This window comes from Rosa chinensis, chromosome 6 (genome assembly GCF_002994745.2).
Source record: "Rosa chinensis cultivar Old Blush chromosome 6, RchiOBHm-V2, whole genome shotgun sequence".
NCBI lineage: Eukaryota > Viridiplantae > Streptophyta > Magnoliopsida > Rosales > Rosaceae > Rosa > Rosa chinensis.
Window position 1 is genome coordinate 38,716,834 of NC_037093.1, and position 15,373 is coordinate 38,732,206.

Consider the following 15,373-nt stretch of genomic DNA (forward strand, 5'->3'; position numbering starts at 1 on the left):
CGCGAAGCTAAAGTCACGCTTTAGCAAAACTCTGTGCTTTCTCCAAACTTCCCAGTGATTGCTCTGCTCAACCTATAAAGTTAAGTATCGATTCGGTGACGCGAAGAGATCACAACCAAAACCCTTACCCGTAAGGCAAGAAGTCCTTTTCCGGAAGGCAGAGAAAAGAGCCTTATGACGAGGTTGGTGCTCTCCTCGTCCACAACGCTTGATCAACAAGTCAGGTCAAGGGACGCCCCGACGACTGCACCCCACGGTGCTGGCACGCTTGCGCATTCAAAAGAGACAGTTTGTACAGCACTGATTTCCGTGTCAAACATTTTGACACGCAGAGTGGGACTTTTAGATTTTTGTGAAAACATAACCATTGGGAAGTCAAGTGAAAACCCTTATCAAAAGGTTTATGCTAACTGCTCAAAGCATAAGACCTCCAGTTACAGACCGCACGTTCGCACAGACTGTCGTGGTCTTTCTGAAGAACAAGTGACTAAAAGGTTTTCTCGTTACCCACAATCAACCAACATGTCAACTGAACAAGGAGAGAATCACCTGACCGCTACGGAGGGTCAAAGTGTCACTACTAACCAGGCAAGTGAGCCCGTCAACACTATCGTGGTTTCTGATGCCGCGGAAAGTGTAGAAAGAGAGGCTTTTGTTCCGAAGCCTATTCCAGAGGAAGCGACCTTCGAGGAAAAACTCGCGATCATCATGGAGAATATCAAGAACCATCGTGTGAAGGTAGCCGCTGACTTTGATAGGGAAACAGCGAAAACAGACCAGCTCATACGCGAACTAGACTAGCACATTGCTCAACATGCTGAGGATACTAAGCAACAAATCACACGATCGGATAATGCAGTAAGGGCCCATACTAGAGGTATCGCTGATGAGCAGAGTCAACATCAAAAAGAAATTATGAAAGCTATCGCGAGCCAAACCAAGCAGACTGCGTCAGATTTGGCAGGTCTTCGCAAGGATGGTTCTAATCTTGCAACACCAGAGAGCTGAATTGAACCAAGCTAAAGAGGTATTGAACAAAGCTCTAGGTGATCCTAGTGCCATCCTCGGCTCACTTGGTCAGCCCTCTGGTTCTGGTAAGTATATACCACCAAACGCTCGAGAGAAGGCTAGCAGCAGTACGGCCACACCTCTTGCAACGGATACTGCCGCGTCAACCAAAACTAAGGAAAGAGCTTTGGTGATTGGTGGTAGCAAGGCCGTTCCATCAGCCTCACAAAAGGATAAGATCCAGAAGACCTATGAAGGTACTCCAGCTGATCCTGTAGTGTTTACTCAGTACGACAGTGACGGGGCGGAGAATGTCTACCATGAACTCCCAAACAATTACTACGGCATTGACCAGGCAGGCAACCCCGTCAAAATAACAGCATTGGTCAAGGATCCACCTGTACCAGAGGTAACTCTTCAGCAGTCTGCTAGTCCCCAGATCATTTGCCTAAGGGAACGAACAGCGACTGCTAGCCAAACCGTACCCTTGCACGTTGCTCGCCAGATTGTGGCGAATCCTCCTCCTCCTGGTCCAGAGTATGTGAGACGTGAAGAGGTCGAGGAGATAATCCGGTTGGCCAACCCTAGGGCTCAAATGGATGGGGTCTATGAGGGACCTTTCCCGCCACATATAATGCTCGCGCCCTTTCCAAGAGGTTATAAGAATATCATATTTTCTACTTTTTCAGGGGAGGATACTGAGAATGCGGCAACTCATCTGGCTAGGTTCAGGGTGCAATACGGCCAATACCAGAATGATGACATCCTCAAGTGCAAGATCTTTGGTACTTCTCTTTCTGGAGCTGCCTTTAGATGGTTTTCCAAACTCCGACCAGGGACAGTGGCAGATTGGCCCGCAATGGAAAAACTCTTCCGAGAAACTTTTGGAGCCATTGAACCTGAGGTCAATTTGGCCTCTCTTACTCAGATGTCCCAACAACCCACCGAATCAGCCGTTGCCTATCTTCAATGCTTTCAGATCCAGAAAGCCAAACTGAGTGTGATTCTTCCTGAAAAAGAATTGGTCAAGCTGGTGATCAAGGGTTTGGAACCGCGCCAACGAAAGAAGCAATATGGCAGCATGATCCAGTCAATGGGAGAACTGATCACAGAGGTGGGTAGCTTTGAGCATCTCCTCAGAGAGACTGATGCTAGGAAAAATGCGTCCAAAGGAACATATGTGCCAGGGAAACACCGCACAGTGGCAGCTCTTGGATACCTACAACCAATCTATGATCCTTACTATCACCAGCAAGGGGAAGAGGTTTTCCAGGGTGAAGATGAAGATGAGGAAGAGGAGAATGACGTCTCCGCGCTAGAGTTGACAGGTAGGAAGAATTCAACCCTCAAGCAGTTAAAGATATCTAAGGAGCCTGTCAAGCTCAAGTCTATGGCTTTCACCAAACCTGAGTTCGCGACATATACATATGATGCCAATAAGGCACATGAGATTCTGGATGAGATGATTGCCGCGAAGATGGTGAAAACAGACTTTGGACCTTTCCCTCGACCGGATCAGCTGAAAGGGAAGAAATACTGCAAATTCCACAACTTGTGGAACCACAACACAGCTGATTGTGTGAAGCTAAAGGACCAAATTCAGGTATGGCTCAATAACGGCAGTTTGCAGGTAGAAACTTCGGCGGCTGCAGCAGCACTAGTAGACTTGAACCCTTTTCCGGATACCGAAGTTAGTATGGTTGATGTGAACTGGCCCAAGAAGAACCAGAGAAAAACAACCCTGGATTTGACTACAAAGGGGAAAGAAGAGAGGGATGAAGGGGAGGAAACTCCTGTAAAGAAGAAAGCTAAGCCCGTCAACGAAGCCTCACCAGTGGTCCTTTGCTCGTGATGTAAAGAAGAATGCAGCATCCAAGTGTCGCATGCAGAAGTCGAGCAGACATTTCATTTTGGTTCCCTCCCGCCAATCAAATGGGCTTCACCGTCACGAAACTACCAACCTTCTAGCCCAAAGGCGAGAGATGAAGTAAAGTCACCACCATCCCCAAAGGATTCCAACTTGTTCAAGAAATTGAAAGCGGCCGTGGCCGATTAGAAACAAGAAGGAAGGGCTTGGAATGAGCACAAAGAAGTCGTGGCCAAACCTTAAATTCCTCCTGCTTCAACGTCCACCATCAAGGAAGGCAAATGGTATACCAGAGAGAAGGGGAAAGCAGTGGAAATTAGCCCTTCCAGAAAAAGGAAATTGCAGCGCAGGTTCGGAAAAGCCAAGCGCCTTGGAAGCTCTGGATCAGGGCCTGATCAAGCCGTCGCAACTGGTTAAATCTCCTGAGCAATATCAGAAGGAGATGGAGGCATTAGCTGCTAAGCCATTGGTGACTCCTCGCAGTTTTCAAAAACAGGCACGCTTTGAATCAGGAGCCTCTAAGCCTAGTGTGTTATGCAGGATCACCACAGAAAGGACACCTCCGCTAGCTAGGAAAGACAAATCGCCAACCAGGCGGCCACATGTTAGGCTCAGGTTGTTTCGAGAGGAACCAGAAGCCAAACCCTCAACTTTTGAAGGATTGGGGAGCAAAGGCAGCACTGCAGAAGCTTTACAGTGGAGACCTAAAAAAGTCCAAAGTCTGGTGGTCGCACCCCCAATGGAGATACTTGCAGGGGAATAGAGATCAAACTCGCCATTGTTGATGGCCGAGCTGTAGGAACAAGAACAGTGCGAGGTAAAGGGGCTTACAGAAGAGTCATTGGTAGATTGGATGGTGAAGCAATTCAACACTGACATCGCGGTTGGAGAGCCGAAGCTCAACCTGGAGGATGACATAGACGAAACTGAGGCGATTTATACCTTCTGCAATATGGTCTATGTACTCCCCACGAGATACGCTTTGCCAATCGCCACTTAGGAGTGTGTGGAGAATGAAGACGGTACTGATCAGTCTCTACAAATCACATCGGCTGCAACAACACCTTTAGCAGAGGCAGTGGTTTTTGAGACTGAAGACGCTGAGGGTAAAGGTTTCTTTATGAGCTTCACAAGACCAACGACTGCGATGGTTCAGCACATGCGACCTTTATATATAACAGTGGAGATTGTTGGCACTAAAGTCAGCAAGGTCATGGTTGACACAGGGGTCGCTGTCAATGTTATCACCATAAGAACCATGCATTTACTTGGGATCAAGAAAGAGAAGATCCAGTCTACATCCCTCACGCTGAAGAACTTTGCTGGAACAGTCACAAAAACTATGGGCTTATTGTTTCTACGTATCAAGGTAGGACCAGCAGAGGGAGTCTATGCTCTCTTCGTGACAGACTGTTACGCGGCCTATATCGTCATCCTAGGGCGCAACTGGATTCACCGGAGCTATTGTGTTCCTTCAACTCTCCACCAGGAACTAGTGATATAGAATAGGGTAACAGATCAAGCTGAGGTGATTAAAGCTGATCCTCGCCCATTCCCAGTTTCTGCGAACTATGTAGATGCCAGGTACTACTTGGAGCCAATTACTCCATTGCAAGTTAGTGGCATCGATGACAAAGGCCGCCCTACAGGGGTGACAGCCTCTGAATTGACACAGTGGGGGCTTACGCTCGCAAAAGAAGGCTTGGAAAGGCCTGGCCATGCTGTGCCCAAACCCTTAAACGATTAATGGATTACAACCTTCCAGAGGAAGGGATAGGGGCCTTCCACTCACTATACGAAAGACTATCCTCGTACCTGGTGGAAAAAGAGGCCTATGATCGTGTCGCGACCTTGGAAATTGTCAACGAGGAGTTCTATGACCAAGAAAAAGAAGACGAAGAAGAAATTCAGCTGGCTCCAGCAGCGCTGGATCAGAGATCCTACAGAGAAAGTCAATCTTGGAATAGCAGCTGAACCTATGGAAGTGGCTATCAGCGCTTACTTAGAGCTTAGTGAGAAACAGAGGCTCATTGATTATTACTGGAGTTCAAAGACTACTTCGCAGGGAAATATGAAGACATGCCCGACCTGTCACAGGACTTGGTTTGCCATCAACTACCAACACTCCCTGACAAGAGGCCTGTGAAGCAAGAGCCGCGAAGAATGAACTCCAAAACCCAAGTTCTGGTCAAAGAAGAAGTTGAAAAAATGCATAGATCAGGCATCATTCGGGTGGCCAAATACAATCAGTGGTTGTCCAATATCGTGCCAGTCCGTAAGAAGAATGGTAAGATGAGGGTCTGCGTGGACTACAGAGACCTTAATGTCGCTATGCCTAAAGACGTCTACCCCATGTCGGTCGCTGATATGTTGGTAGATGCAGTAGCAGGACATGAATTGTTATCCTTCATGGACGGAACTGCTGGGTATCACCAGATTCCGGTTGCGGAGGAAGACAGACACAAAACCGAGTTCCGTTGTCCAGGGTTCGCGGGTGTTTTTGAATACGTGGTTATGCCTTTTGGACTGAAGAATGCTGAGGCAACGTATCAGAGAGCCATGAACCTGATTTTCCACAATATCCTGGGGAAAATTTTAGAGGTTTACATTGATGACGTGGTCGTCAAGTCCAAGCAGTGCGGGCATCACATCACGAATCTCAAAAGAGTCTTCGAGCAAATGCGGCTGCACAGGCTCAAGATGAACCCCGCCAAGTGCGTTTTCGGAGTTCAAGCAGGAGATTTTCTAGGCTTCATCATCCATCAAAGGGGTATTGAAGTCCCTGAGGATAAGGCAAGCGCAGTCATCAACGCCTCTTCCCTGCGCACAAAGAAAGAGCTACAACGATTACTGGGTAAGATCAACTTCCTGAGACGTTTCATATCTAACTCTGCAGGTAAAATCCAGCCTTTTTCCCCACTACTGAGACTACAAGGGCAAAACAAGTTTGTGTGGGAACCTTAGCACCAAGAGGCTTTTGACAAAATTAAGGCCTATCTGGCGAGCCTGCCAGTACTCGTTCCACCTAGAGCTGGATTTCCATTAAAGCTGTATATTTCAGCAGCTGAGGCGTCCATTGGCAGCCTGCTTACCCAGGATGATGAGGAAGGTGTCGAGCATGCCATTTTTTACCTCAGTAGGACACTGACGGATTGCGAAACCAGGTATACTCCCATGGAAAAATTATGTCTTACGTTGTATTTCTCAGCGTGCAAGTTGCGACACTACATGTTATCCTTTACCACTTGCATTATCGCTCCAACCAACCTGGTTAAGTACATGCTGTGGCGACCTATTCTGCGAGGTCGTATTGGCAAGTGGGTATTGGCCTTATCCGAATTCTCGCTACAATACGTTCCACAAAAAGCAGTGAAGGGACAAGTCATCGCAGACTTTCTTGCACATCACCCTATGTTGGATGTCCCCGCAGTGAAAGAGTTAGAGATAGCGACCGCAAACATAACTCGACCAGATTTGGCGCGCATTCCAGAATATGCTATTTGGTATCAAGCCACAATCTCCCTTCAACCTTGGATACTTTTTTTGATGGCTCAAGAACAGAAACACTAGCAGGGGCAGGGATTGTTCTGGAAAATCCAGCAGGCGATCATTTTTCTTATTCTTTCCAATTGGAGTTTAAGTGCACCAATAATCAAGCAGAGTATGAGGCCCTCATTATTGGCCTAAGGGTGTTACTGGAGCTAGGAGTAAGAGATGTCCAAATATGCGGTGATTCTTTGCTTGTCATAAATCAACTTCAAGAGAAGTACATGTGTGTGAGCTGCTTGCTTGTATTGTATTTAAATCGCGCCATTGAACTTCTGGATCAATTCAATGACTTGGATTTGGAATATATCCCTCGCGAGCGCAACTTTGCTGCCAACGAACTGGCTCAACTGGCTACAGGCATTACTTTGAAATATGGGGTTCGCGAGCGAAACCTGAAAGTTGAACGACGCACGTGCCTTCTTAGCTCGCGCGACCTGATTCACCAGACGATCCAGTCGTTGCGGCCTTCAAACCTATTGATATAGACTGGCACATCCCTTTGATTGCTTACCTAAAGCACCCAGACGCCGTTGCAGACAGGAAGACTCATTTTCTTGCCTTAAATTACTTCCTCAGAGGCGATGAGCTGCGCCGACGCGGCGAAGATGGCATAGACTTCCGGTGTGTGTTTGACCGCGATGCGAAACGTTTGATGCGAGAAGCACATGCTGGCATATGTGGAGCCCATCAAGTGGGTCCAAAGATGCGTTGGCTCATCAGGCGACATGGATATTATTGGCCCAGCATTTTGAAAGACTGTATTACATTCGCGAAAGGTTGTCAGGATTGCCAGGCTCATGGACCAGTTCAGCATATTCCCAATATTCCCATGCAGCCTATTATTAAACCTTGGCCTACGTGAGGCTGGGCATTGGACTTGATTGGCATGATTCATCCCCATTCGTCACTCCAACACAAGTTCATCATCGTCGCTATAGATTTCTTCACTAAATGGGTCGAAGCTGAACCTATGAAGGAAGCCTCTGGAGCAACCATTCACCAATTCATCTTTCGAAATATTATATGTAGGTTCGGCGTCCCGAGGTGTTAGTATCAGACAGGGGGGTAGCATTTATGGGTGGTGATGTGGAGAAGCTCGTCAACGACTTCGGCATCCAGTTTCTCCACAGCACACCTTATTATGCTCAGTCTAACGGTCAAGCAGAGGTCAGTAACAAGATTATCATTACCCTACTGAAGAAGATGCTTGTTGAAAACCCTCGCCAATGGCACGAGACATTGTATGAAATGTTGTGGGCCTATCGTACTTCAAAGCAAACTCCTACTGCCACAAAGCCCTATGCACTCATGTTTGGTCACGAAGCGGTTTTACCTTTGGAGATCAATGTTCACTCCCTACGCGTCCAAGATCAACAACATTTGATTGGTGATGACTACGTCCAGGCCATGTGGCAGGAGCACAAAGACCTTAGCGGATAACGCTTAGAGGCTTTGGACAACTTAGTGATGGAGAAGCAGCGCATCGTTCGCGCCTATGATAAGAGAACTCGCGGCCACAGTTACAGAGAGGGCGAGCTCGTTTGGAAGGCAGTCCTTCCATTTGGTAAGAAGTTGACCGGTCGTGGTAAATGGACCCCACGCTGGGAAGGGCCTTTTGTGATTCATAGAATTCTGGAACGTGGGGCTTTTCACCTCAAAGATTTGGATGGCGACCTCCATCGCAACCCTATCAATGGCAGGTTCTTAAAGAAATACTACCCCAGCATTTGGGAATTTGAGGATCCCCCAAATTCTTCCGTGGCAGGGAGAGGGGGGCAAACATAGTGTCCTTTGGTTCGCCTCATCCCTGGTAATTAGGCCTTTTCATTGTGGCCTCGTTCACCTGTCTTCGCTCCACCTACGAACACTAGGGGGGCAATACTCTATGCATATAGGCCTTTATAGTGGCCATTATTTTATTTTTGCATTAGCCGGCATTTCTGGCGAATTTTGTACATTTTCATTCAATATTTTCGACAATATGTGTTAGGAATATGTGTAAGGGCCTATACCTGAGGCCTTATTATATCATATTATTTTTAGCAAATGAGAAAATTTCGAATCTTTCATTCATGAAGTGGCTTTGCGGCCAAAAGCAAGACAATGTGTGCGGGAAAATTACATTAACAATATACAAAGCCAGAAAGTGGCTAAAACAATTAATAAGGATTCATGTCTTCTATAAGCTTCCGGATCTTGCAGCAAGAAGGGTTGATGAGATATTCACTCTTACTCTTCCTCTCTTCACCCTCCTCTAATCTGAGTCGCAGCTGCTATCATTTGTACTGGAAGGAGAGGGAAGGAAATAATCCATCGCAACCCTTCCAGTTGGTTATCCTCCGGGATGAAGACGGAATTAGAGCTGGAGTGCGACCTAGTTGCCTCACCTACCTCTAGAGGAAAAACAAAGTTGGCTCATCAGACCCCGGAGGTAGGCCGCAGAAGAAGAACAGTCGGCCTCAAAGTGGCCTTCCACCCTTCTTCACTTTGCTCCGTGCGGAGATATCTGAGGAGAGGGACTCCCCAGATTGTGGTGCCCCGTGTTAGGAGCTCCTCGTGTTCTTCAACCTACCCAAAGCCTAGGATGTTCCATCCAGGCTTTCATAGACCAAAGACACGAGGTTGCCTGAGATTAGGCCATAAGGCCTACACAGGCAGTGAGATTAAGCCATCAAGCCTAAGATCTAGAGGCTAAGGGCGAGATCGTATGGAGAAGATTTGAGAAAAAGAAGGAAGAGGAGAAAGGCTTGCAAGGTCATTTCTGGGTAAGCCATGTTTGCGTAAGTTTTCATCTCTCCAAGATATTGATATTTATAGAGGCCTGCCTCAGTGGCTTCAACCCTTGGATATGGGCAGTTAAAGATGTTTCAACGCCATCAATGGGAATATCAATGGAATTCAATGCTGAGATCTCAGAAATAAACAGAATTGAATCCGCGTGGACGAGAGAATGGTCTCTAAGGAGATAACTGCTCCTTTTCGAGATTATCTTTTTGAAATTGTGTTTGTGCAGTTAAAGAAAGAATTGAACAGAGCTATTACCTACGAGATAAAAGAAATTTAGGCCAACCAAGTGGGCTAAATAATTAATTTATTGGTAGTAATATTATTCATACAAATTAATGGGCCTAACATTAGAGGCCTAAAAATCCCCGGCCTGCATGAGTTAAGCAGAGGAAAAGTTCATCCAGGCGAAAGCTAGCATCAGCGGTAGCTTGTGCATCCTGTTGGGCTGCTATGCGAGCTTGGGTCAGGTCATGGGTCAATGGCTCGAAAGCGGCAAGGGGCTGCTCTAATTGAGGTTTCGCTTGGGCAAGCCTAGCCGTCACATCAGTTAATTGGGCTTGAAGATCTTGGATCTGGGTCCGCAGGTGGTTTCTCTCGAGAGTCAGATCCCTGATGAGACTAGCCCGGTCACCCAAGAAATCACGCGCAGCGTCCGTCTGTTGAGCAAGAGTCTGGTAATGTGTCTCGGTCTGCCTGGCTTGCGCGGTCGCGACCGCCCTCTCATTGAGCCCTTGGGGAAGATCCTGCAGCAGCTGGTCAACCTCTTGAAATTGGTCTTCAATGATAGCCCCCTCGCGGAGAAGTACCCTCAGATACTCCAAAACTCTCGCGGGCGTGCCAGGAATCAGAATATCAGGGCCCAAGAGGCGACGAAGGTCTTCTCTGGCATCATCTACGACCCCAGGAGGGGTCACTTCGAGCACACGAGCTAGCAGTTCTAAAGTGGACGGAGGCGGTTGCTCAGCGACAGGAGGAGCCTCAAGAGGCTCCGCAACAGATACTGCCTCTGGCGATGGTTCAGGGTTTTCCCTTGCTCCCTCGGCTTCAGGGGCTTGGGGGGCAGGCTCCTGACCAACCATATCGAGGACAGGTTTAGCAGGATTCTCGACCACTGTCTCTCCGGCTATGTCAGCCGCTTCCTCGTTTGGAATAGCATTTAGGTCCTAGAAGGAGGCATTGTCAGAATAACCAAGCCAGGGGTTAATGATAAAATATTTTGTTAAGAGAGGTACCTCTTCAACAGGTGGCTCGCGAAAGATTACTGTTGGCACAGGTTCTTGAGCAATCTCACCGGATGCTGGAACTGAATCAGGCGCTACTTGTCCCAGAAGGAGGGATGCAGTTGGTTGCTCGCGGGAGGTGTCTAGGAGCGACATTCTTTCTTCAACCTCAGGCGCGCTGTCATCTACAACCTGTATTGGGACTAGAGCCAACTGCATATTGTTTGCAGCATCAATTGGAGAGGGAGGATTATTAGAACCATTTGGCTCTTGGACTTGTGAACCAGACACACCTTCGCCAGCAGCGAAGGATCCTTCCCCAACTTGCCTCAATGACCTACGACGAACCTGCAGAGAGGAGCGTTATAGAATCATACATAATAAAACAAAATGTCATGGCTCATTTTAGATGGGTATTACCAGTCGGTTAGCGACTGGTTCATCTTCGGCCCATGGATCAGTCCAGCGATCAGCGCGACTGCGTTTGCAGGCTAACGTGGCAGCAATCTGTCAGGATTAAAGTAAAGTCAAAATAAGCTTCGAAGAAGATATCAGAATCATGAGATTTTTAGACAAGAGCATTACTGTTTGTGGGTCATCATCGTCAGAGGAGGAGTCTTCGACTTCAGGCTCCGTCGCTATCATTTTCTTCTTCACGGCCTGACCAGTGGTCGGAGAAGCGTCAACTGCACGACCGCCAGAGGGTGGCACACTTCCCTGGTGTGACAAAGCGTGAATAAAAGGGGAAAAGCAGATAGAAAGTAATGTAAAAAATATAAGACAATTACCTCTTGGGGAGGTTCACGAATGACGATCCCAGCCTGGACCGGGCGTGGGGCTCGCGCGGCTCATGGGGCAGGTTCAGGTAGCGGAGGTCGCGCCTCATCTTTAGGAAAGCGAGCAAGTAACTCGGTATCAACATCATAAGGATATCTCAGCTCTTCAAAAATGGTCGCGAAGAGCTCGTCATCCCTTTATCCCCAACAGTTGACGGAAACTTCTGACCACCATTGATCATAATCTTCAGCAGTCCCATTCACAGGGTCGATGTTATTAGCCCAGTCAGGGAGATCAACCAGTATAAGCATGCTTTGTACTGGCGGAGGCCTAGTTAAGGGGCAAACTCTGCGCCAAGAAGTGTTGTAGTTTCAAGCATCATAGAGGGGGAATGGCACTAGTTGGATATGGCCAAACTGGCGAGCGAAGTGATTGGAAGCGTAGAGCTCATACATCAGATGCAAGCCTAATGTCTGAACAAGAGATCGCGCGGCGAAAAGCCAGGCGCGCGCGATCACTATAATTAGGAACCCCAGGAAGGAACCCATTTTCAAGAGGAGTGGGGAATCTCCTATTGAGTACTAAGTCACAATAAGGCATTTCGTGCAGGAGGTACAAATATGAGAAACACTCAGAATAAGGTGGGGATGTGTACCTCGCCTAGCTACAAAGCCATTGACCAAGAAGGGCGTCGGCCGGTGGTAGCAGTGAAATATCGTTGCGGCGGAAGAATGGAAAGTAAGTTTGAATCCAGAAATCAAGGATCCAAAAAGGGCTAGAAATGCTAGTCTCGAAAGGATGCATGGTGGCCAGGTATAGAGTACGGTAGAGGGCACCCAACACTGGTTGTCTTAATCCCACGCGGCGGACGTTGTAGAGGGCTGTGGCCAGGAAAGTCCAAAGACCAGTGGACTTATTGGCGGAGATACATAAAATGAACTTGCAGAGCCAATACTCCAGAAAAGCAATGTCACCAGTCGCATTGTGTTCTTTGTGGTAATAGGCCAGCCACCGCGGATAGGAGTTGCTATGAACGCTGCGACCAGTTTGGGCCATGGTTGATGAGAAGTTGTCAGAATCGAATTCGCCATGCAGATAGGGTTCACCCATCGATGGGCAATCCAGTAATGGTAAGAATATCCAATAATGTAATACTCATTTGGCCAAAACGGAAATCAAAGGTATTGGTAGCAGTATTCCAAAAGCAAAGGAAGGCAGCGAGTGGCGAGCGTTTGCCACTGCGAGGAAGGCGAAGCATAAATCAATGGTTTGGGTAATACCTGCTGCGTTCCAGCGAGCCAGATCTCGCACTCGCGCTTCGCGATACCAAGAAAGCTCCGCCGCGCTGATCGAGGATGGCTAGTACCCTATTTTCGCTCGATGTTTTTGCGCACCCCAACTGCTGAAATCTCCAGGGGTCCTTCGGAGAGCCGGAATGGGTCGACGGATGGGCAGGCCGTAGAGGGCGATTGCGTCGTCTGGAATGGAATCTCGCGGTGCCGGGCCCAGTCCGACATGTTGATTTGGGAGCCTGAGAAGCAGTGGTCTCTGGATATTGGTGTGGAGATGACAGCGAGCACCAATTCCAGTTCCCCAAGTGCGAGCAGCTTTCTTGTTGAGTTCTTCCTCTTGATCGATAACTATTTTCTTTGGAGGAGCCATTTCTGGGTTTCTGTAAGGAGAATTGTTTGGGACAAAGAGTTTCTGGGTTTTAGGAGAATAAAGAGTTTCTGATGTGAGAGGTTTGGAGTGGCTGCGGGATTTAAATAAAAGATTTTGTGAGGGAAACGATGTGACAAAAGGACTTTTTGCTAAGCGAATAGACGCAACCCTCATTAATGATATTGTTTCGGTCGTCAGACACGTCGTTTTAGCCCATTTCAATCAGTTACATTCTTGCGGGTCCGATTTCGGGGTTTGGGGGGCAATGTTTAAGTCCAAAAGTAATTTGGCAAGATCCTTTAGTGGATTTAGCGTAGCAGGGCAATACCTGCGACCCAAAAATAAGTCTACTTGGAATTTGGTTACAGCTTCGCCCATTCCGAAACCCATAAGGAAAACGAGCCCTTATTGGAGTCAGGTAGCGGAGATTGAATAGGAAACTGCAATCAATAATCCTTCTATGGCAAGGAATAGTCGAAACCCTAGGTATAAATACCAGGTTTCAAGGACGAATCAAGGACAACTCTCAAATCAATCAATCCCTCGGATTATCAAGCCTCCCCGGAGCAAACCTTCAACCTCGTTGAAACCCGGCGACCGTGCTTCCAGTCCTAGTCTCTCCAAGAGCCAACTGTTAGTGCTACTGCCATCGATACTACCAGCGAAGCAAGGGTAACGCCCTCGCAACCCCCGCGAAGCTAAAGTTACGCTCTAGCAAAACCCTGTGCTTTCTCCAAACTTCCTAATGATAGCTCTGCTCAACCAACAATGTTGAGTATCGATTCGGTGACGCGAAGAGATCACAACCAAAGCCATTACCCGTAAGGCAAGAAGTCCTTTTCCGGAAGACAGAGAAAAGAGCCTTGTGACGAGGTTGATGCTCTCCTCATCCACAACGCTGGATCAAGAAGTCAGGTCAAGGGACGCCCTGATTATTGCACCCCACGGTGCTAGCACGCTCGCGCATTCAAAAGAGACAGTTTGTACCACACTGATTTCCGTGTCAAACAGTTTAATTGCAATCTTCTTCTCTATTGTGGTTGTGTTGCGGTCGAAGACCAAGTTTGAAGAACAGTTTAATTGGAACTTGCTTCCCCATTATGGCTTGCTGTCTTGTCGAAGATCAAGGTTAAAAAATAAAAGACGTTCTTCATACTCAAGGCCGGTGGTGTAGCTAGAAATTTCATTTAGGAGGGTCAAAACATAAATAGATATTACATTAAAAAAAAAAAGAATCATAATATAATTGCTCCATGTAAAATCTTTAAATAGTTGACTTATGCCTAGCTTTATAAATTACCTTATTAGATTGATTTATTGGGGAATATCGATTATTATTATTATTATTATTATTATTATTATTTTTTATCGAGATCACACGGTTTCTCAAAGGCTTCCTAGGCCCAGAGACTAATCCGTGCCGGGTGATCATGTCAGAACGCTTCCTCCCCCTGGCCACCAAGAATATATTGAGATTTAACTCCAATAAGCATCGGCAGGATTCGAACCCAGGTGTGGGGGTTCCACACCTTGGAGGCTCTTACCAACTCGACCACCTGTGGAGAATATCGATTATGTTCAAATAAATCTTTATTTGTGTGTCTGGCTCAAACTCTAGGTTACTTGAGCTAGTGGTAATAGGGTTTAATTAGAAGGATCTAGATATTCCTATTCAATGTATGATTACCTTTCCTTTTATGATTCAGATTCTATGCATAGTAATCCTCTATATAAATAGGCCCCTATTATCAATGAGAATATACAACGATTTTCTCTCAATTTCTCGTTTCCCTAAAACACGTTATCAGCACAAACCCTAACTACAAAAACCAAAAACCTGAAAATCTTCGTCGCTACTGCAAGCACGCTAGCCGCCTCACCACCGTTGAGACTCACCGCTGCTGCTCTCTTGCAGCCTTGCCGCAAGTCCGCTGCCCCTGCAGCACCGCTGCATGCCCATTGCATCCTTCTCCTCCTAGTTTCTCCTCTCATTCCTGTGCATATCAGTCAGTTTGCAAGCCCCGAAACATCTAGTTTGGAGCTTCAGATCAAAATCCTTCCTTCATCAAACTATGGGGGTTCGTGCTCACTCCAAGCTTAGAGCTAGTTGAGATCTCCAAACTTAGAGTTTGTAGAGAATTTATGATCGACCACTTACGTCATTGTTTTGATCTAATCCAATACCTCTTGGAATTTAATTTCTTGGAAGTGATTACGCTCAAGAATTTTATATGTTTTTGTGGTAGCCTTTTTCGCTCAGAAACTAACCCTAATTTCTTGTTCTCTTTCAGGATGAGTAAACCTGAACAAATTGGACTTTGCTCCATTGCGAACAACTGGCTCTGGATATCACAAGTGGGTTCGTGATGTCCGCCAGCATCTCAAGGCCGATGGAATCCTGGATACGATTCTTGAGCCTAGCCAGGACGTGCTAACTATTGAGCAAGCTCAAGCTTTGGAAGTAAATAGAGCATCCTTAGAGGCAAATAAGGCGAAAACCATC

General features: G+C 47.1%; 1 protein-coding gene across 1 annotated transcript; it reads left to right on the plus strand.

Annotated features, from left to right (window-relative positions):
- The first annotated feature begins 5,434 nt into the window (after positions 1-5,434).
- On the plus strand, positions 5,435-6,909 carry LOC112171301. Its single transcript, XM_024308504.1, has 2 exons — positions 5,435-5,771; positions 6,536-6,909. Exons 1-2 carry the CDS (start codon positions 5,435-5,437, stop codon positions 6,907-6,909), a joined length of 711 nt encoding a protein of 236 aa, XP_024164272.1.
- The last annotated feature ends 8,464 nt before the right edge of the window (positions 6,910-15,373 follow it).